This window comes from Lasiosphaeria miniovina (assembly GCF_030549165.1).
Source record: "Lasiosphaeria miniovina strain SMH2392-1A chromosome Unknown B0T26scaffold_7, whole genome shotgun sequence".
NCBI lineage: Eukaryota > Fungi > Ascomycota > Sordariomycetes > Sordariales > Lasiosphaeriaceae > Lasiosphaeria > Lasiosphaeria miniovina.
Window position 1 is genome coordinate 190562 of NW_026848226.1, and position 20306 is coordinate 210867.

Below are 20306 nucleotides of genomic sequence, written 5' to 3' on the forward strand. Positions count from 1 at the left end.
CGCTCACCCGATTACGTCTACAACGAAGTAACGGCGGGATATGGAAGAACCTTCGGCTAGGCTTTGGGAAGGGTATGGCATTCTGGAGGGTAGTGTTATGGGCATTTACCGGACTAGGGCTGTATTTATTTTCGATAGTAGCTGCGGTATATGGTTTGCCGTATATGGTTCAGCACTCGTCCTGTGTGGCCTCTTGGCTTGAGTTTGAGCTATGGAATTGGTTGACAAAGCTGTTGAGATCGAAGGAAACGCAACCCGGTACTATGAGTCGGCCCAGTACCATGCCGAGTTCCGTAGGCAATTTCTACGCAAAGGATTTAGATAGCGGAGACTCCGTCGAAGAATGGTATAACTACGACTGTAGGAGCCGCCTCGAGTCTGGAGGCAGTGGAGAGTTCGGGGCCAGCCAAGTTTTCCACCTCCCTTTCGAGGCCCAATAGTTGAGGGAGTTGTTTCGAATTAGTGACCACGGTAGATCTCGTACTGTTCCGCCAACTTTCTGCGCCAACTTCCTGCTCCAGGATGAGCGTGGCTGCATGTGTCGGGCGGCAATGCAACTCCGCTTTTTGTGGGCGTGATAAAGAGCAGGGGAGGAGACGAGGCCGGGAAAAGTCCAGTGGTATTCAAAGAGTCGGACGATCTCTAAGGAGATTTCTTGAGCATAGAGGAACCGATTCGCACTTGTTGTTTTTTAATTATACTATGGAGAGATTTCGGGAGTACTTCTTAGCTAATTGGCAGGAGAACCTTATCAGTATAGGTACCTCCGCTCTCCTCGTCTTCCCAGTCATCCAAGCGCATTAGTCGGGATACTCTATACTCGTCAAAATCTCAATTTATTTTCTGGTCTTCTTTTTTACATTTATATCTTGGCCAAGGCTTAGCTATTGGGTATCGGCTGGCCGAAGCCTATGGGACTCGTCGCCTGACGTAAGCATATCTAATACTTGGGTGGTTTTATATTCGTATTCTCTTTTCCTTTCTCCTTCACTTCTATTGGTATTTTCCCCAGGAACGAATTCTCAACCTGTCACAGTTTTACGCGACATAGAATTTCCCTGACCTCAATCCCGGCAAGGGTGCCGCCCCCAGTAATACGACGTCTTCGTCGCGCTCTCGCTCGTCTCTTTCTTTACTTCTTTCCTTGATGCTACATTTACATAACATTCTTCGTACCTATCTTTCTCTCAGGTTCTCGCTCCGCTCTCTCCATTCTTTCCTATTCCCCGAAGCGGGGCTTTGCCCATCTACCCACCGCGCTGCGCCAAGAGCCGAAGAAACTGCCTGCCTACCTGCCTCCTGGCCATTTTTTTTTTCGATAAGGAGGAAGATAGGAAGCGGAGAGGACGGAAATACTCGTGAGTTAACTTGTAACGTATGGCGCCTAATCTGGCCGATAGAGTGCTAATTAATATACGCCTATATAGTACTAGACTATTGCAATACCCGTATAATCTTATCGGTGGCTCTTAGCAATCCTTAGGCACAGGCCTCGTTTACAGCACCGCATCTTCCTCAAACAAACATTCTTAATAACCCTGACCCTTTTATTAGCACTATTATGGAAACCATAGAGGGCTCCCTCTCTCCCTCACCGCCATCATTCTAGAGCCCCTATCCCTCCTATCCCCTTAGCGCGTAGTCGAACTTATAATACACCCTCGACGTTTCGCTTCCGCCCAAATCCGATCAACTACTACGAGGCCAGAGTAGTTTATCCCTTCAGGATGTCAATACGCCACAAAAGGGAGAAATGAATCGGCAGATGGCGCAGGAGCAAGGGAGCACAGCTAATGAGTCGCCGCTCTACGTCAACGCGAAGGAATACAAACGCATCCTAAAGAGGAGGAGAAACTGTACTGGGGAGGGCACCGGCGAGCGCGCAAGAAGCAAGAGGAAGCTACACGAAAGGTAGATGAGGAACGGCAGCCAACTTCCTAGAACGCTGGAGCCGATCGTTGGGGCAAGGTAATACTAACTTTGTAGATTTATTACTTAATATGTCAATTAGAGTTATTAGCCTGGCGTAATTTCTATTCGTTAAACTGAGGCGACCGAGGTCAGGACCAGTTACGTCTTCTATCTATATACTGTCGATGGCCCAGCAATGGAGTCGTCATTTAGATTGGGGTCCACGGAAAATCCTGGGGCAGTCCATTTCCTTGCCGCGACAGACAGATATAGGGATGGGTATAAGAGGGTCCAAGAGTAGAAGCCGGGCAGGGTGGGACCTCAATCCCACGGGGCGTCCACCGCTTTTTCGGTGCCTTAGACGTCTGACTCGGCATTGTAGTGTCGTATGTCTCACTGTGTACTCTCTGCTTGGCCACCCGTATGCCGTCATGGACGGGCATCTTGTCATCAAAGCCCAACTACACAGTCATCCGCGGGCCCATGTATACGCAGCCGACTGCCAACTTCATCCGCAAGATGAAGAAACTCCAGGCTGTCAACCTGGATGATCATGAGGAGGACCCATGTGAAGAGGTGAGGACCTGGGATCCACAGCCTGCCAACAGGTGCTCAAGCCGAGCTTCGGCGGCGGGCCGAGGGGGCGATAAGTCGCGGCTTTCTCGAATGTATTGCATGGCTGTCTATGTGTCGCGTCGTATACTGGACGAGATTGGGCTTCGTTGGCATGGGTTCGCGTATCACGCATCCGGGAGATCTTATGTGCCGTGTTTTTGGCTCCGATATGCTGGTATTACTACGCCAGATTCGACACTTTGGCTCGGATCTAGGGATATTATACTACCTATTCGTCGCCCTAGCCGTTGTGCCGGTTTGCATGAATAGAAAAAGAGTCTGACGAAGGTGCCGTCCGGTTCCGGATCAGCTGATGGGTCGGCGGCTATTCTGAGGGATCCGCGATAGTATTGGGCAACATAAAAAAGGTGATGGATTCGATGATGATTCTGGCCGAGGAAAATCTCTGGCCCTCTCTTGTGGGTAGACCACGCCAGAACCACGCTAAGCTATCTACCAAATCAGGAGGCGGCTACCACCTTCTAGAAGGCTTATCCCTTCCAATAGATAGTTGTACAAGAAAGTGAATTGACATGAGGTGCAAAGAGGCCCTTATCCTTATCTCCTAGCAGCGTCTCACGCTACAATGTGTGCCAAGTCTACTAATACCAAGCGGGGTCGGATGACTATCCTCACTTAAGCCGAACCAGACTCCGAACCAGACGAGGAGGGTCGTCGAATGATGTTCTATCTGGGCTCGACGTCTCGACAGCCGTGTACTGAGGGTTAGCTTCTCTCTGACGCTGACGGGCCAAAGCAACGCGTGCTTGGATGTCACCGATATCGATGGCGTATGTGTTGTGGTCCTGGGGCTGCGATTCAAAGCAGTAATGCATATACCCAGGGCTGTAGACTCGCTTTGGCGGCCCCGATGTTATATGTGAGGACCAAAAGTAGTCTTGGTCATTACAAACGCCCAAGAACTTCCATGTCGTGAATACCAACAATCGCGCCTCGGGCCAGCCCGGAATGGAATCGGATACGACGCTGACGGTGTAGTCGGTATGGCAGCGTGGACAGCTCCGAATGGCGTTGAACGGGATACTGTCGAGACACGTGCAGGACGCTTTGTGGAACAGCGCACACCGAAGTCGTTTGTGTATGTGGGCCGTCTCCGCCGACAAGGGGGTAACTTGCCTGTTCAATGCTGTTATGGGTTGCGAGAAATCGGCGACTTGGTGGGCTTCTTGTTCGGTAAGATGCTGGTCGAGACCGGATCTGGCCATCTGCAGGACGAGAAAGGGGTACTCGTCACTCCACCGAAGGTGTCCACAGATAGGGTCGGCGCTTGTTACGATATGACTGATCTCGTAGAGCGTCCGCGGCGTGATGGCACGGCCGGGCCTAATCCGGGGTGCAAAAAAGTCTTGTTAGCACATGATGAGCGATCGGTAGTAGTTGCTCATCTTGAATCGTGTGAGGGAGAAGCCACGCCCGGTTGATTGGCCAAAGGGTCTTGTGAGATCGGCTGCCAGTTTCTTAGCGGTAGAAGCGTCGACTTCGGGTGATAGACTCATGCGTCTTCCAGGCTTTCGCGACGGATGCCAGTTTAGGCAGCCGACAACCTCCAGTTTGGGCAGAGCGCCTGAGGGGACCTGGCTCTGAGCCTCGGGGACATTCTTGTAATTCCACGTACGCGCTATCTTGTCGCCAGCGTTCGTCGCCGTCTAGTTGCCTGCATATTGAGGCCAGAATGCTCTGCATCTTGAGCTTTATCAATTTCCACGTAGCATGGACGGTGGACATGATGGATGATGGTAATGGATGATGGTGATGGATTACAAAGAAAGGTGGTGTTCTGTCGGAGGAAGCGGAAATTTTGTAGTCAGGCGACAACCCATTTTGCGTAAAATCATACGGCCGAGCTGTATAAAGTTCCGGCTAGTTATCTTTGCCGGAGCGGTGGATTATATTCGCCTCGTGTCCCCAGGAAACGTCCATCTGGCCACTAATTAGCTTTCAGAAGCCGTAGTCGGTAAAGTACGTACCATTTTGCTTCGCCACGAACTTAAATCTCGTCGCAGATACAATCAACGAACCGCCTGCCAATCGCCGCGTTGGTGGTTGGAAAAGAAAACGGACAACATCGAAGTCCCAGGATGTTGCTGCCACGCCAGCGCGTAGAGGTGGAATCCGGACCGGCTGTCGATAGTCATGTATATTCTAGGAGAGGAACGTCGAAAACTTCGAAGTTCGAGAACTGCGGCTTGAGTGGTGATTTGCGCAGACGAGACCGGCCGCTGATAGCCCTGTTGATCCTGGGAGAGGTGTGCTGAGATAGAACCTCGACGCCAAAGATCTGTGACTAGATCTTAACTTTCGGTAGACCGCCTGTTTGTGAAGCTTGGATCGCCGATAGCCGGGTCGATTGATCCGAGAGAAATACCGCTTCCTATGATGAGTGATGCTACTGGTGGGTGATGCCGCTGATAGATGATACCGTTGATGGATGATACCGTTGATGGATGATACCCTGGACCGCCAATGGAAGATGCCGCTGATTGATGCCCAATGTCTGGATGATGCCGCCCATAGATGACACCGCCTATGGATGATGCCGTTGGTGGGTGATGCTGTTCATGGATGGCACCCCGGACAGGATGGATGGTTTCAGAAACAATGTATTCCAGAATGTAGCCAAATGAGGCACAAAATAGGGCCTTCAACCGTGATCCACTGATTGATGTGTAGGAAGAAAAAGGCCTGCCGCAGGTAGGTCCGGGGACCTGTATTGACCCCGTGGAAAAGTTGTTTAATTACAGTGGCCTGTGCAGGCCCTGCCGGGCCCCTGCACCATACCCGATTTGGGTAGGTCTTTCTGACACACCCCCTCAGTTGAAGCCATTCCCAGATTCGACTGCCAAAGTAAACAAAGACCCGACAATGAGAGTATTTCCAAGCCGCTGGTAAGCCCTGTAGTCAACTGAGGTTCCTTCCTTTTCTGCGCCTGTGTTCTTTCTTCCCTTCTCCATGCCTGGTTTTTCCATGCCTGTATTCCTCACTTACGCAGTATATGCGCTGAGTCAATGCGGTGTGCTTCCAATGCAGTACGCTTCCAACGCGGTACGCTTCCAATGCGTGTTGGTGATGATTTCCTTGGTGTTTTTGCTATAGACCTTCATGGTCTGGCCACCCTGTGACTCTGTAGCTCCCTGAGTGGCTCCTGCCTTCCGTCTTTCCGGCTCAGGGGCTTCCTTTTTCCGAATGATCGGGCCTTGTAGTGTAAGTGCTCGCCTCTTGCCGGGCCCTGAGTGGCTCATGCCGTCTGCTCAGGGCCTCACGATGTAAATAGATGGCCTTGAGGTGGTTCCAGGCCTCTGACCGGACCCTTAGTGGCTCATGCCGTCAGTCTTCCTGCTCAAGGCCCCTAATGAAGTAAATGAATGACTGGTATGCCCACAAGCCGGGCTTCCACCCCTGAGTTCAAGGGTATGACAGTATAATGTCATGAAGGTAATAGACAACAGGGTCGCTGACCCCCGTGCCACCTGCATGCCGGCCCATCTGGATCTCTCTCTTGATGTGGGCCTATGTCCCCCTGTTTGTCGGCGCTTCGCAAAGAGCTCTGCTCCGACCTGCAGCCCCACCTCTTCTAATTGGGACTAGCGCAGCTGCCTCTCTTACAAAACTACTGCCTGCAGGCTTCTTTTCCTTTTCCTTTCTTTAGCTTAGTTATTTAAGAATTCAGCCATTCCTTACTTGCAGCCTTGCCTCTTGTATTTGCCTGCTTTACAGGGAGCTCTTTCCTTATGCGATAGAACTTCTATTACTCGACGGTTGTTGTCGGATTGACTCTTTGTTCTTCTTATCTTGCTATATCTACGAACCGAGGTCTTTCGGGAAACGAGACTGTAAAGCTGGTAGGCTTTTCGCAGTCCTCTGACCTGGACGTCTATTTCTTTTTACCGTCGTAGGCCCAGCGAAGACAGATAATATGGGTTTATTATTATTATTCTTACCCCCCTATGCCCGTGGGCTTGTCGGAACTTCTACTGCTAAATACGCAGTAAAATCGTGCTCTGAGCTGATGTGGCCCAGCCCGGGTAAAAAACCTATATCTAAGTTTAAAATAGCTGTCTTGTTGTTTCCATCTTATACGTTGGGGGTATATCCGGCCTGGTTAGCTACCTTCCTGAGCTTCGCCTTCCTTTTCTAGGTCTTCTATAATCCTTACAGATAATCTATACTCAGTGAGCCTTCCCAGGCTAAGCAGCCAGGCTAGGATATCCCGTGTGTGCTGGTTCCCTGCAAGGGCTTGGTAGAGGTCGTTTCTGGTGCGTACTCTCTGGGCCCAGCGGCCTCTTGGTTTTGGCGGCTGTGTACACCACACTGCTATGTGTTCTACTGTTTCTTTTCCTGTACTCGCAAAAAGGAGTGCTGATCTCTGGAACACGGGTTCTGAAAAGGAAGTCTTTTAGGCCTATGGCCCCTGTGCGGGCTTGGACTAGCAGTGAGCTCTCTGCTTTAGTGAGGTCCTCGTGCTTTCTGAGAGCATTGTCACTGAAGATAGGTGCTGTATCCGCTGGTTGCGTGGCTCTCTCTGGGTCTGGTTGGAAGCTAATATGAGTTTATTTAGAATAATAATAATACGAGTGGCGAAGGGGAAATAAGTGGCGAAGGGGAAATAAGTGGCGAAGGGGAAATGAACGGCGAAGGGGAAATGAACGGCGAAGGGGAAATGAGGGACGAAGGGGAAATGAGGCCGTAACGAGGAAAGAGGGGGAGGGATAGCATAACCTAGTCCTTTCCATTCCCTGCTGGCCATATTTCTGGTTGGTCTTGTAAACGGTCGTCGTTGGTTGGTCTGAAGGATACGAAACGGGTGTGCCGTATGTCGCCGCATTTTTGATCGGTGGGCTTCAAGTTGCCAAAAACGGAGGGTACTAGGGGCCGAAAATGGGGACTTTTCAGTCCAAGAAATAAGAATATAGACCGCCAGACCAGTAGTTGGGTGGGTGACCACCAGCGAATCCCTGGTGCTGCATGTTTTTGGACTTTTTACCGTCTTCGCTCTCCGAGCATATAGCAAGCTCTTCTTCCCTGGCGTGCTCACCACTCTGAATTCGATCGATGTCTTGCTCGTCGGGAGACAGCTTAGGGAAGGCGTCAAGGGACATGCACCTCGACTGCAGTTCGGCATCCTGAGCCGATGGCATGAGCAAGAGGTACTAGCGCCGTTGCTTAGTCATATCTCACACGTCAGACACTCTTCAGTATGCAAGCTCGCTTCCACAGGACCCAATGCAAGCCCGCAATCCAGGCAGCCTCTGCATGATTTTCATTGGCTGCTACGGTAATGCTCTGCTTATGGGCATCCGATTCCAACCGGTTTGCCTCGGCGCTCGCAACAATGCAGCAAAATGAGGCCATATTTGAGCTTTTCCAACATGTATTTGAGTTAGTTAATTGTTTTATTTACAAATATTTGACCGGCGCTGAAAAACAATATTCCGGCCCGGGTAAACCCCGGCATAGAAAAAACCTGCCAGCCGAGACGCCGAAAGCTAGCCAAAGCCATGCCGAAGCTTCAAAACAGGCCATTTCGCCGCCAATTTAATAGGCACAATAGCTTGATGGTATCGCTACTGAGCCCGTGTCTCTGCAGTCCAACGATCAATTTGGCCATATAAAATGGGCCCACATATGTCAAGTATATTTACGGATCTACGGCTTCATATTTGTATTTAATTTGGTCTTTTTGCCCTAACGTGGTTTATCACCGAGCGGGCCACCCCACCGAGCGGGCCACTTTTCCTCGACTCCATGACTTCTAGACTCAATTACAACCGCACCACAATAAAAATTCAATCGGAATCCATCTCGTTGTCTTCACCCGATAGTTCTTCATCCACGGGACAGGTTCGTACATTATGCCCAGGCTTTCCGCATCGTCCACAGCACCGAATAGTCGCCGGCCCTGCCTGCAACAGACCCCTATCCTCGTCCTCTTTGCTCTTTTTCTGGCGACTAGAATCTATTTTGGCTATCAAACCGCGCGCATCTTCTACAGAAAGTGTACCGCCTTCTTGGAGTCTCGTACGCTTGGCCCGCCGGCGCTTTGCAAGGGCCTGATTGGCCTTCTGAGTCGTACGGAGCTCTGCCCGCAAGAGTGTCATCTCGTACGCGATTGCCTCCGTACCCTTTGCTAACTGCTTAATAGCGTTAAACATTGAAGTCGGCGAGCTCCCTTGATGGTCGCTAATCCTCTTCCGTACGAATTGGGATTGCGAAACAGCCTCGGCCGCCGTACGTGGCGTGTGGGAGGTCCAAGGGCTGGCGTCGGCGGAGGGGGGGCCAGTCGGTGTTGGCGTCCGAAGCTTAATATCTAGCTTCGATAAGACGGCTTCTGGGTCGAATGGCACTAATCTAGCACCGCGGAATCCAGCTATAATGTTATTAGGCGTTATAGTGTCCTAGTGGGCGGCGATAAAGGCGATCAAGAACTCGGGCTTAGTAATATGGTTGATATGAGCTCTAATGAAGTCTTCAAGTTGCTTGCCGTACGACCGTTTCAAGGCGCTAAAACAACCAATATCGAGAGGCTGGGTAAGGTGCGAGGAATGTGCAGGGAGACAGAGAGTAATGATGTTCTTCTCCTTGCAGTATTGCTCAAACTCGTACGAAAGATGGCTTTCATGACCGTCCAAAATAATCCTGCGATAACCACCCTTCCGCCGGGAAGTAGTATGCTTATCAAAGTGCCGAATCCAATCCATAGCCGTTTTATTATCAATCCAGCCGTTAGAGGAGGGCTTGATAACCCAGGAGGCTGGGAGATCGGTGTCTTCGTACCATGACTTGAGGTGGTTTTTGCCTTGTACGATGAGAAATGGCGGTACCACAAAGCCGCCGCTACTCACGCACTCAATTGCTGTCGCCCATTCTCGATTACCTGGCTGTAGTTGCTTGCCTCGTTCGCGACGGTCTGCACGTGTAACGACCATTGCAGCGCAAATAACGCCCATCATAAAGCCAGTCTCGTCGAAGTTGTAGAAATCGCAGTTTTGGATACTGTACTTCGTACGCATATTCTTTACCAGCTCGAACCACTTCCTGATAAGGTCTGGATCCTCGCAGAGGGCCCTCTGGAAGTCGTAGGCGCGAGAAAAACGCGTCTTTAGCTCTTGACGGCCTCGTACGAAGCGGTATGCCCAGTTCTTGCCGACGCGTTTCGCGCCACGCGTCGTACGAAGGAGATTCGCCATTTCCTCAACACCCTCAATCCGGGGTGGAAATCCTCGCGAATCTAGGTCGAGAACATATCGGACAATCGTTTCTTCTTCGACTTCGGTCAATTGATGGGCGGCGTTACGCGCTTCGCGTTTCATAACGCGGCCAGTCATTCTGGCCTGGAGAGTAGTTCTGGGTACGTCGTACATCTGTGCAGCGCTTCGGATTGACATTTTCTTAGATGTACGGATAGCCTCGATAGCAAGGATGATTTTGGCTTCTTGGGTTTGGTTAGACATTGTATTGGTTGTGGTGTGCGATAGTTTGAAGTGTGGAGGTTATGGAGCCGTGGAAAAGTGGCCCGCTCGGTGATAAACCACGTTATTTGTATTTGCCTATATTTGTATTTGCTTTGCTGCATCACCGTATTTGCATTGTTGCGAGTGCTGGTTTGCTTCTCCAGACTTTGATCTGTTGCTGAGACCGTTTGTATGCCCAACGGCATCCTCGACACCGGCCGGAACGCCATATCTCTTGGAACGGCAAACTGCAGAGCAGCCCTTAATCTCGGCCTACAACGGCGACAAAGGCGGAGACGACAAAAGGTGTCTTGGCAGAGTTCGCGGAGCGCGTGAGTGGCTGGCAAGATCACCGTCGTAAGTCTCTGTGGATACGGAACAAAACATTGCCCCTGCCTGGCCAGTCAATGACAAAAGCAGTGTACCGATCCACCCAGGACTCTAACCTGGAACATCCTGGTTAGTAGTTAGACGCCCTACCGATTGAGCTAGCGGACCTGTTTATATAGTTCCGGTACAGAAAGTTATGTTTTATGATGTCGTGTCACCTAGTTCAGCATTACGGCGACGAAATTCATCTACAGAATGGCTGATGTGCATTTAGAAGTGAAGCTTGTTGTATTCTGTTATCTAGACAGACCGTTCAACAAAGAAAGAGAAGTGAAAAACAAAAATAATAAAAGGCAAACAAACAAGGAGCATAACCAGCCCATTTTGTTCAGCTTCTTCAGCCATTTCCACCATCACCTCACCAGCCCCTAGTTCCTCGCCTAACGGCACATCAAACTCCCTTGGCCTTGCTGTTCAAATCCAGGCCTGAATGATTGGTATCCTCCCAACAAAGTTGTCGAGATACACCTGCCGTCTACACACGTCATTCAAGCACGAGCTGCCAGGCCCGTGGACCTGATTCAGCAGCCTGCTCACATCAAGTCTCACCGGCGGGGAGGCATGCAGACATCGCAGATGACGATCTTGGTCTCCAGTGCGCGGGCATCCAAGACCATCGTTGGGGGGAGGGTACTGTGGGCAAAGGCATTTCGGTGGCCCGAGCATAGGACGGCCGTGTACATTCGCGGGTCGTTCGCATCCATGACCTTCTTTCCGCAGTTTCTGCAGTTGAACGTGTACCGCCTGCATCCGCACCTGAGGGTATCGGCAAGTTCTGCGCCTGGTCCTTGTTTTGGAGGCCGCGGCGCTTGCTGACTCTTCCTCCTTTGATTAGGAACAGCCCATGATGATTTGGCAAGGGTGATGATTGGTTGTTTGAGATTTTGTTTGAAATCGCATCAAATGGAAGAGCTGTTTTGTGCGTTGGCCTTTGATTTCAAGAGACAAATTTGAGAGAATCTGTGAAGAGTCCAGACGTCAAAAAAGGAAAACTCTCACTGCATTTTATACTCCAGCTTGGTAGAGAACCAATCGCATGTAGAATCAGTGGCGGCATTGACCTGCTTGCTATCAAGACGACTCTTGCCCTTAGTCTTAACCTCGTTGAGGGCGCAGTGAATCAAGACGAGTCACCAGACCGACATCCAGAGGTTGTGTTGCTCAGTCCCCAAACATATATCGGCGTGTTTGCGCTATTCACGCCCACCGCAGCGAGGCTATCAACGTGTTTGTTGTCTTGGAAGTTATGATCCTGTAAAACACAACCCCTCGTCCACGACGAGATGGCAAAAGCAAATGCACCAATCCACCCAGGACTCGAACCTGGAACCTCCTGATTCGCAGTCAGACGCCCCACCGATTGAGCTAGCGGACCTGGTGAATTAGTTTAGATTTGGAAGGTGGCGTTTTATACACGCGCGTCCAACAGGAACCCAACACCATGTACTTTGATTCTGTCTGTTCTTATGTGTGTACACGCCATCTCTGCTTACTAGAGCTTTTATCAAAGCGCCGGCAGTTCCTATTTCGTGTGAAAAGGAAAAGTCGAGGTAGAACATACGCCTCGTTCTTATACGCCTCCTTTGAGCCCCAGGCGTCACCCATAACCCGGACACAAACCTCCCAGTCCGTACCACTCATGGAATGTCTGCAGTGATTGCCGATCGCATTTAAAAACGTTACTACATTCTGTTCCCGTACCCAAACTGCTGATCCAAAAAAAAAATAAGTTACATTTGGCCCATTTGGCTAGCTCCTTTACCCATCCCATCCCAACCCGTGGCTCCTCACTCCCATGCTCCTAGCCCGTATCTTCCTCCTACGGCTCAAAGTAGCTCGCGCCGGGTCCGGGCCACACGGTGACTGGCCGTGGCCGCACCTGTCCAGGGAATCAGTAATCTAGCATGGACACAAGGGCTGTTGAGTTGCTCACCCGGCGTTCCCTGCGCCGTCTTTGCTCTTGGCGCGCGCAGTGTACGCAGGTTATCTTCCGCGATTTGATCAGGGCCTTTTCGACATACGCCGAGGGGGGTGGGTTCGCAGGATCCGGCATTGCCTTGCACGTCATGCACTTGGCAATATCCAGTTTTTGGTTTTCTTCCTCGTCCTCGATCATGTGCCCGCACTCGCGGCACTTGAACGACCAAAGGGTGCAGCCGCAGGGCAGCCGGGTCGCCACTACCGCATATGGGTCGGTCGGCCACAGCGCAGGGTTTCTCTCCGGGGGCAGGAGAGTGTTGGGCCCCCCGACGAAAGCGCCGCCCCCGAGATGGTAGGCCCCGTCCGGCATCAGCCCCGGAGCTAGTTCTACGTCCTTTGATGGAAGACAGCCCATGACTGCAAGGTATCTGGAGTGTTAGAGAAGGACATGCAGGGTTGTTGTCCGTTTCTTTCAACAGGCAGAAGGGAGAGAAAGATGATGACATTTGGAACGAAATCTTTTCCTCTCCATCTTATACTCCCAACAACGAAGCCAGGCCGCGTACGTTGCCTTTGCTATAAAATGACGTAGACGCCATCGGACGTACGATGAATCTTGACGGAATGGAGGCAATGGGCCAGGAGCCATTCGGGTCGTGTTTGATCCGCTAGGTAAAGGCACAAATAGACTGTGCTGCGTAGCTCGACGCCTTGCGCCTCTTCAAGTGAAGCGCCCACTCCGGCGTCGTCATCAGGCTTAAGACATCGAGTCAAAGCCCGTTTGCGTTACACTCAGCTGGCAGGCTGGTTATGGCAGTAGGGTGCAGCAAAGTGCCATAAAAGGCGCCCTCAACCCGCCCTGATGCGCCGGCACCAGTCCCTCCCATGCTGCACCTGCCAGTCGCACAGCCAGACCTCCATGGCCATGCCGACGAAGCCAGCGACGCAGATGCCGCCGCTGTCGCTGACTGACGTGGCGCCCAGGCTGAACTCGCGGTCCTCGACCGGCACGTCCTCCATGATCTTGGCAAACGTGTTGACATAGACAGCACCGCCGAGCAGCCCCTCCCAGAAGACGACGGCAAACACAAGATACACCGAAGGGATGAAGTTGAGGAGGGCGTGGAGCGTCAGCAACACCAGGTTGACAACCTGTAGGATCGACGGCAGGTAGAGGTGGCGGATGCGGATGAACGGCGACGACGAGCGCGAGATGAAGACGCCTAGCTGGTACAGGAAGCCGTAGAAGGGGTAGAACTCCCTGAGATCGGCGAAGGGCGAGGCGTCAAGCGGGAACAACAGCGTGGGCGCGACGCCTTGGTTGATGGTGTACTCGGCAATGTACACTAGGAGCAGCGGCAGCATGTAGGGCACGAACAGCGATCTGGAGCGGCGAAGATTAGCCAGGAACGACATCCTGGCGTCGCCCGGGCGCGCAGAGTACGCCGTCGACGCAGCTGCCGGGACAGACGGGACCGACGACGCCGTTCCGGCAGGGGTGTCAAAACTTTCACTCTCCCCATCCCCCTCGTCGCTTGGTTCCTGCTCCGACAGCAGCGGCTCGTAGTCCCTCTGCACGGCGGCGCGCATCGGGCCGTGGGGCAGAACGAGAAAGAAGCTGACCAGCATGATGACGGGCAGGAAGGCCGAGGCGAGCAGGCTGGCCTTGATGCTGAAGCCGATCCAGTCCGTCATCAGCACGTACAGGCCTGCGCCGGCGAGGCCAGCGGCTCCCGTCCCGCTGCCCCACGCCGCCAAGCTCATGTGGCCATAGTAGTGTGTCAGGCCGAGAAAGCTCAGCTCGCCGCCGCCGCTGCTGAGGCTGGACAGGACGACGCCGACGAGCTTGACGGCGACGGGCTGTGACGGGGGAGTGAAGGCGACGAGCAGCATGCCGGCCGTCGACAGGGCGACAAAGACGAGAATGCGAACGGCATAGGGGACGCGGTGGATGAAGTAGGGGGCGACGAGCTTGGTCAGGAAGCTGGGCACGACGTCGGCAAGGAGGACGACGCCCTTGGGCACGTTGCCGACGAGGTCCTGGGCCGCCGACAGGATGATGACGTAGAGGACATTGTTAATGAGGCCTGGAGGTGTTAGAGGGTCAGGGGGTGGGAGGCGGGAGAGAAGGGGGGGGGGGGGGTCGCAGGCGCACCAAACAGCCAGAACGCGACCAGAACGGGTGTGTCCGACTTGTGGAAGAAGCTGGTGACGCGGGCGCGGAAGAGCGCCCACGACGACGACGGCGACCCGGGCAGTGGCAGTGGCAGCAGGCCTAGCGACGAGGGCGATCGGTTCATAGCTTGGTGTGGCGTTTTGTCGCGCGCATGCTGGTTGTGCAGTTGCTGCTCGGATGGTGACAGGCAGGCGGATGGTGACAGGCAGGCGGATGGTGACAGGCAGGCGGATGGTGACAGGCAGGCGGATGGTGACAGACGAAAGATTGACGACGTCCACTGCGGCTCAGGCGTTTAGGCTGCCAAGCAAACTGACAGGGGCTTGCATCACGCGTGCGCTAAGAGAGACCCCTAACCCAGACGCCAAGAGTTAAGCCTGGCACGGTCGGGTTGATGACGACGACATCAGAGACACCTCATCCTGCTGACAGCTTGATCCAAAAAAAAAAGGTTGCAGATTAATTCCAGACATTGTGCGGTTCTCGCTATCTACCAACACCCAAAGGAGCTATTTACAACGCGGCCATGTCAGACAGCGTAAGACACAGCCATAACAAGGTATCACCGTCACCATCACATGCCATCACCATACCCGTCACCGTACCCGTCACCGCCACCAGTTGGTAACCACGGCCCAAACTTCGTTCCATCACACAGCTCTTATTCCATCCCGCAGGCAGCACTAGCCTCTCCACGGCCCGTCGTGCGCCGCAGCACCCGTGGCCGCCGCCCAGTACGCCTCGACCTCACTGCGCCGCATCTCGGATGCCATCGCCTCGGTCCTCCACCCCGCCCGCCGTCTATGATTCAATACCGAACCCGCCCGCGCCGCCCCTCCCAAGACCAAGATCCAGCCCGCCGGAGACGCGGCGGCCACGAGTCAGCTGGCCCACGACGACGCGCCGCCGCTGGCTGCCCAGTTCGCCCGCAGCGTCTCGCCGCGGCGCACCATGGCGGCCGCGCGCCGGCCCAGGTCCGCCACGGCGCGCGACCCGACCTTGAAGGGCGTGAGGAACAGGTGCTGGTGCGGCGCCTCGCAGGGGGCGCCACCAAGAACACACGGCGTGCGCACGTGGCGGTACACTTCGGCCTCGGGCTGGGCGTTTGGGTTTGTGGTGTCAGCCATGCCGCCGTCGCGCAGCTGGCGCTCCACCACGGCGTCGAGCACGAGCCCGGCCTGGTCATGCAGGAAGGCGTCGCGCAGCGGGTACTTATTGCGGGAGGCGATGCGGTCGAGCAGCGACGCGGACGCGCTCGCGCTGGGCTCGTCTTGGCCCTGCGGTGTAGTGCGCCCGCCGCCCGGCCCGCGCACCCAGTCGTGCAGGTTCTCGGCCAGTCGCGAGTTCCACTTGCCCGTCAGCGCCGCCGCGTTGCGCAGCTGCTCGGCCTTGGAGTGGACCGCGGAGAGCGCCGGCCGCGCCAGGTCCCAGCCCGGCGTCAGTGACGGGTCGAACAGCGTCGGGATCATAATGGAGAACTGGTCGGCCCTGCGTCCTTTCATGTCCGTCTCTGGGTTGGTGTTGTCGGGGTAGGCGTTTCTTTTAGCCGTCGCGCCCCCGCCTCGCTGCTGGCCAGCTACGCCAGACCACGCCACCGAGCCCTCGTCCAGCGCGCTGTGGTACAACCGCTCCGCCTCGTCGAACACGCTATCGGCTAGCAGCTCGATGACGGTGCCGCTAATGTTTAGGGGCATCGACGCCAGCGCCCAGACGTCCCACGTGCCGAATGTGAACACCCACAGCGTCTCGTTGGGCCGTGTGCTGGGCGTGCGGGTCCCCAGGAACGCCGACACCTGCCTGCTCAGATCTGGCAGGCTGACCACGGGGAACTCGTCGGCCTGGAAGCCGTAATTCCCGCCGGGGCTGTGGTTGCCCCACGTCTCGTTCATCAGGTGCTCGACGGCGGCGTCGTAGATGCTGTTGGACACCATGGCGTGCGTGTTGTTGTCGGCGGCCGGGACGAACGACTGGTACTGCGAGCATTTGAGCTGCGCACGTTAGCGATGTCAAAACCCAGATGTGACATTGACACTACCTCTTGGCAGAGCACCTCTGTCCATGCCCGGCTCGTCTCCTTCTCGAGGCCGCGTACGGGTGCGGGCATTGCAATGTCGTCGGCTCCAAACACGACAATCCTCAACCCGGAAGCAGATCCGTCCTTGCTACTGCCGCCGTGAGCATATACGTCCGCTAGCGGCGATGCGGTGTGAGCTGTCGGCGTCGTCTCGTCGGGCGTTTTGTCCGTCGCCCAGCCGCGCCAAATGGTCTTTGTCGTTCCGGCTGCGACCGCCGACAGCCCCTGGTGCGGCACGAAGCGGATGATTAGGATGAAGACGACCAGACACGCGGCCAGGTGCAGTAGGATCTTGGGGCCGCCGCGGAGCACGCGCGTCGAGAAGAAGGCCAGCAGCGCGTGCACGCCAAACTTTTCCCGCGGCGAGAGCATGCCGCCTGGGAGCGACGGGATATTGCTGTCATGAGCGAGCATGCCGGCGCGGCGCGCGGCCTGCCGAAAAAAGTCTTGGCGCTCCGGGTGTGTAACAGAGGACGGTGAAAGCGAAGGTATGTTTGTTGTTCTGTTTGGATTTAGCACCCAACCAAGCCGTCACTTCTGGCCACGGAAGATGGAAAGCCCAGATTGTATCATGAAGTCTCGACGCGGTCGCTGCTCTGCGTAGCCTTGTAAAATGCGCCTTGCTGCCTTCGATAAGGCGAAAGAAGTAAGGAAGGACAAAAATAAGGTAAGGAATGGGGTCGGTGGAAAGCTCAAAGACTTTTAGGTATTTTGATCACGGCGTAGATTGAACACGGCCTAGATTGAAAACGTAAATTGAAGACGTAAAATGATGCAGGAACAGAGGATGCACCGGCGGCGAGTTTAACGGTTTAGTAGGCGACCGTTTTAGCTACGGAAGGAGAGATGGACAGACCAAGCCCGACGGCTTCCCGTGTCCTCCTGCCAGAGCGGGCCATGCTGCGGTTACTTTTTGTCTCCCAACCAAGTCCGTCCGTCGGGGTCTGGCAGCTCGGCCCTGGCCCAGCATCTCGCCTGGCGCTGCTTGGATAGTCCAAGCGGGACGCGTGGCCCGGCTGCCAAGACGGGGATGGGCTACATCGGAATGCGGAGATGAATGGTGAGGCGCCGGGATTGGCATGGGCCCAGTGTGTTTCGACGCCCGCCACAAGCGCTACTTCTGTGCTCAAGCAGCAAGTTGCCAGCTAGCAGTTTGCTAGCCCAGCCGCGCCGACAGAAGTGAAGGGCTGGTGGTGGGTTGTCTGGGAATGGTCAGGAGATAGCGACCATGCGCCGCGCGAACGGGAAGTAGCCGGGAATACGGTAGCAGTTGGTACCCTATTCTTATAAAGGGGCCGACAGCACCGCGCATGATACAATGGGCCGAGATAAGCAGAAGAAACAGAGAGATGGCATCCGAGGAAGGGCCTGCTTTCACACACATTCAGTCGTCCGTCTAGGCGAGGTACAATCCACCGCCTTCGTTGATCATCCACGGCCGGCCCTCCTCAACGATATTGGCTCGCTTACTAGTGTCTTGGTGATCCGCCTCGTTGTCTCGATGCTAATAATCGGATAGGTTCTCTTGTACCTCGTTACGACGCACGTCCAACATCAGGGGTGATGCCGGCCAGCTTTTGTCAACGTACACTTTCCAACGAGACATTGCGTACATAGCTTCGTAGCTTTACTCGACGACTGTCGTGTCGAGCCACTAACAGAAACGGCGATCCTCCCACCGTTGGTGCTTGAACGTCGACAGGGCCAGGCTCTAGAACAGCTATCAACACGATGCAGCAGAGCGAACAAGAGCCCAAACATCCAAGACAAACATGGCGTGGCGTCCGTGCATATCGATACGCAGAAACAAAGTTAAGGTTGGCGCGAACCGCCGGTCCAAGGCGCCAGGGGATTTGCAACCGACCGGACGATCCACATGTACGTATTTGCTAGTCGGTGAGCAAGCCTCCTGAAACATGCTGGTGGACCGACACGCGTCGTGCCCACATCCTACGCGTAGGCATTGCTTGCCCTGCGAGTTGGCTGACGACAACGTCAGAGAGGTGAGCGGCGTGATATATTGTCGCTGTCGTGTTCAATGATGTAAGACTCACTTTTTCTAGGTCTTGTTGCCAGGTTAAATATTTCCCATTCCTCTACTCTTCTTTTATTTTCCCTTCTCTCCTCATCAGTTTAGAGCTGCCGGCGCATGCCCGAGATTATATGGCGCCAGTAACTTTGCAAAGGCCACTGCAGATATCTCATCCTGTGAACGATGATTCATGTCATTGACTTCGTTGTAGGCTCTATAACAATTGCGGCCGTGACAAATTGCCGAGGCTGGGTTGATAGAAGAGGATAAATATCGAAAGAGACCGTTACAGTCTGCCAAATGTTAATTCAGCCGCAATGAACACCTAAACCCACGTCTCGTAAGCCCACCCCAGGACGCCGAGCGACGCAAACAGGGTAAAGAAGGGCATCTGCGGCCAGCCCGAGGGCCCGAATTCCGGGTCGACGCCGTCGACGCCGGGGAAGAGCGTGGCCACGAGGCCAGCTACCCAGTACAGGGTGCCGGCGATGACGGCCCGACCCAGGGCGTCTTCGACTCGCTGCGGCGTCGCGCCGTGCGGGAAGAGACTCGGCCACCACGTGTAGTACAGCGTCGCGACCCCCAGCATCACGGCTATGGTGATGGTCTGCGCGCCGTGGAACCTGTGTGCGGTCAGTCCGTGGTCCCAGAGCCCGGTAGCTTGCCAGGGCAGCGAGGAGGGTCAGACGTGCTTGGCATGGGGCGGCCACCGCGGGTTGAAGATGTGCGTGCAGCTGAAATAGTCTGCTTTGAGCGTGCCCGCGATCATGCCGACGGCATCGAGGGTGAGTAGGATCTTGCCCAGCATGTTGGCGTGTTGTGACAAGTCTGAGTCTCGACACGTCTTATCAGGAAGACTGAGGCTGTTTTCGAGAAGCGAACTAGAGGAGCAGCATTCGCAGTTCGCTTCAACGAATGCCTAGCAAGCTCAAATCCTCAGCACTGGAAGCAGACGTCCATGAGAAGATGTTATAGGTGTTGTATGTGCCGGTACAAGCAACATCTCGGCCGAGGGGCTGCATGTATACGGCCACACCCCTCATTTTCAGGCCGTTTTGTGGAGGACGGCAGCTTCGCTCCGGGTGGCCCGTCCGTTTCCTTGGCCAACCAGGCAGCTAGTTGTGGTTACATCACGGCCGGCTTTCGATGGTAGCGATCGCAGAATCCTGGATTGTATACAGAACGTTTGACGGACGTAGGATCGAGGTGGGACATGTTCCTGGTCTGCCACCGGAGACCGAGCAGCGGACCGAGAATTTGTCATGCTCGCTCTCAGCTCTTGCTGTGGCCTTGCAATCGCGAGTGACAGTCATGTATCCGTGGACCTGGCCAGACCGTGTTCTTGTATTACCTCGGTGCCTTTGGGGGCCATGGGCTGTCTCCAGACGATGCTGAGACGACAGGACCTGCCGCACTGTACAGCATGTCTGCGTGGTATAGTATCCGCACTTGGCTAGGAGGGACGTGACGAGCCGGCTTGCTCCGATTTCACCCCTTGAGTTCGTCAGCTTCGCACATGGCCGGTTGGATAAACGTTGGGACAAACGTTGGGACGAGCTGAGATGATAAGCCCGACCAGTCGATTGCCAGAGTTTGAAACGTACCAGTAGACATTGATGAATGACGGAGTGCAAGACAGCTTCCGTTGCTCGTCACGGCACCCGCTCCACACCGCCAGAGATGGCGCAAACCTTAAAAGCAAACCCCTAGCCGCAAACA

General features: G+C 54.5%; 6 protein-coding genes and 2 non-coding genes across 8 annotated transcripts; 1 reads left to right on the forward strand and 7 right to left on the reverse strand.

The window, feature by feature from the left end:
* Positions 1-2334: 2334 nt before the first annotated feature.
* Positions 2335-2561, forward strand: B0T26DRAFT_755477 (uncharacterized protein; the record flags this gene model as incomplete). Its single annotated transcript, XM_060445964.1, has 2 exons — positions 2335-2487; positions 2529-2561. The coding sequence occupies 2 exons, from the start codon at positions 2335-2337 to the stop codon at positions 2559-2561; spliced, it is 186 nt and encodes a 61-aa protein (XP_060291002.1).
* Positions 2562-3051: 490 nt separating this feature from the next.
* On the reverse strand, positions 3052-4517 carry B0T26DRAFT_788058 (uncharacterized protein; the record flags this gene model as incomplete). Its single annotated transcript, XM_060446813.1, has 3 exons — positions 3052-3870; positions 3904-4169; positions 4515-4517. 3 exons carry the CDS (start codon positions 4515-4517, stop codon positions 3159-3161), a joined length of 981 nt encoding a protein of 326 aa, XP_060291003.1. The 3' UTR covers positions 3052-3158.
* A 5903-nt stretch (positions 4518-10420) lies between these two features.
* B0T26DRAFT_t241 lies at positions 10421-10493 on the reverse strand. Its single transcript has one exon. It is a non-coding gene; the product is annotated as a tRNA-Ser (tRNA).
* A 1194-nt stretch (positions 10494-11687) lies between these two features.
* B0T26DRAFT_t240 lies at positions 11688-11760 on the reverse strand. The gene has a single exon. It is a non-coding gene; the product is annotated as a tRNA-Arg (tRNA).
* Positions 11761-12126: 366 nt separating this feature from the next.
* On the reverse strand, positions 12127-12943 carry B0T26DRAFT_438119 (uncharacterized protein). Its single transcript, XM_060435028.1, has 2 exons — positions 12319-12943; positions 12127-12264 (listed from the first exon to the last, which is right to left on the reverse strand). Exons 1-2 carry the CDS (start codon positions 12809-12811, stop codon positions 12212-12214), a joined length of 546 nt encoding a protein of 181 aa, XP_060291004.1. The 5' UTR covers positions 12812-12943; the 3' UTR covers positions 12127-12211.
* A 211-nt stretch (positions 12944-13154) lies between these two features.
* Positions 13155-14605, reverse strand: B0T26DRAFT_755480 (batten's disease protein Cln3; the record flags this gene model as incomplete). Its single annotated transcript, XM_060445965.1, has 2 exons — positions 13155-14392; positions 14461-14605. 2 exons carry the CDS (start codon positions 14603-14605, stop codon positions 13155-13157), a joined length of 1383 nt encoding a protein of 460 aa, XP_060291005.1.
* Positions 14606-15362: 757 nt separating this feature from the next.
* Positions 15363-16927, reverse strand: B0T26DRAFT_656510 (uncharacterized protein; the record flags this gene model as incomplete). The annotated part of the gene is made up of 3 exons (XM_060438713.1): positions 15363-16469; positions 16517-16705; positions 16793-16927. The coding sequence occupies 3 exons, from the start codon at positions 16925-16927 to the stop codon at positions 15363-15365; spliced, it is 1431 nt and encodes a 476-aa protein (XP_060291006.1).
* A 1985-nt stretch (positions 16928-18912) lies between these two features.
* Positions 18913-19395, reverse strand: B0T26DRAFT_743447 (uncharacterized protein; the record flags this gene model as incomplete). Its single annotated transcript, XM_060444257.1, has 2 exons — positions 18913-19210; positions 19280-19395. 2 exons carry the CDS (start codon positions 19393-19395, stop codon positions 18913-18915), a joined length of 414 nt encoding a protein of 137 aa, XP_060291007.1.
* Positions 19396-20306: the final 911 nt, after the last annotated feature.

Coding starts and splice junctions, on each gene's coding strand:
- B0T26DRAFT_438119 (XM_060435028.1), bottom strand. CDS start 12,811: ATGTCATCATCTTTCTCTCCCTTCTGCCTGTTGAAAGAAACGGACAAC. Junction 12,265..12,318: donor GACGGCGCAGGGAACGCCGG/GTGAGCAACTCA, acceptor TTCCCTGGACAG/GTGCGGCCACGGCCAGTCAC.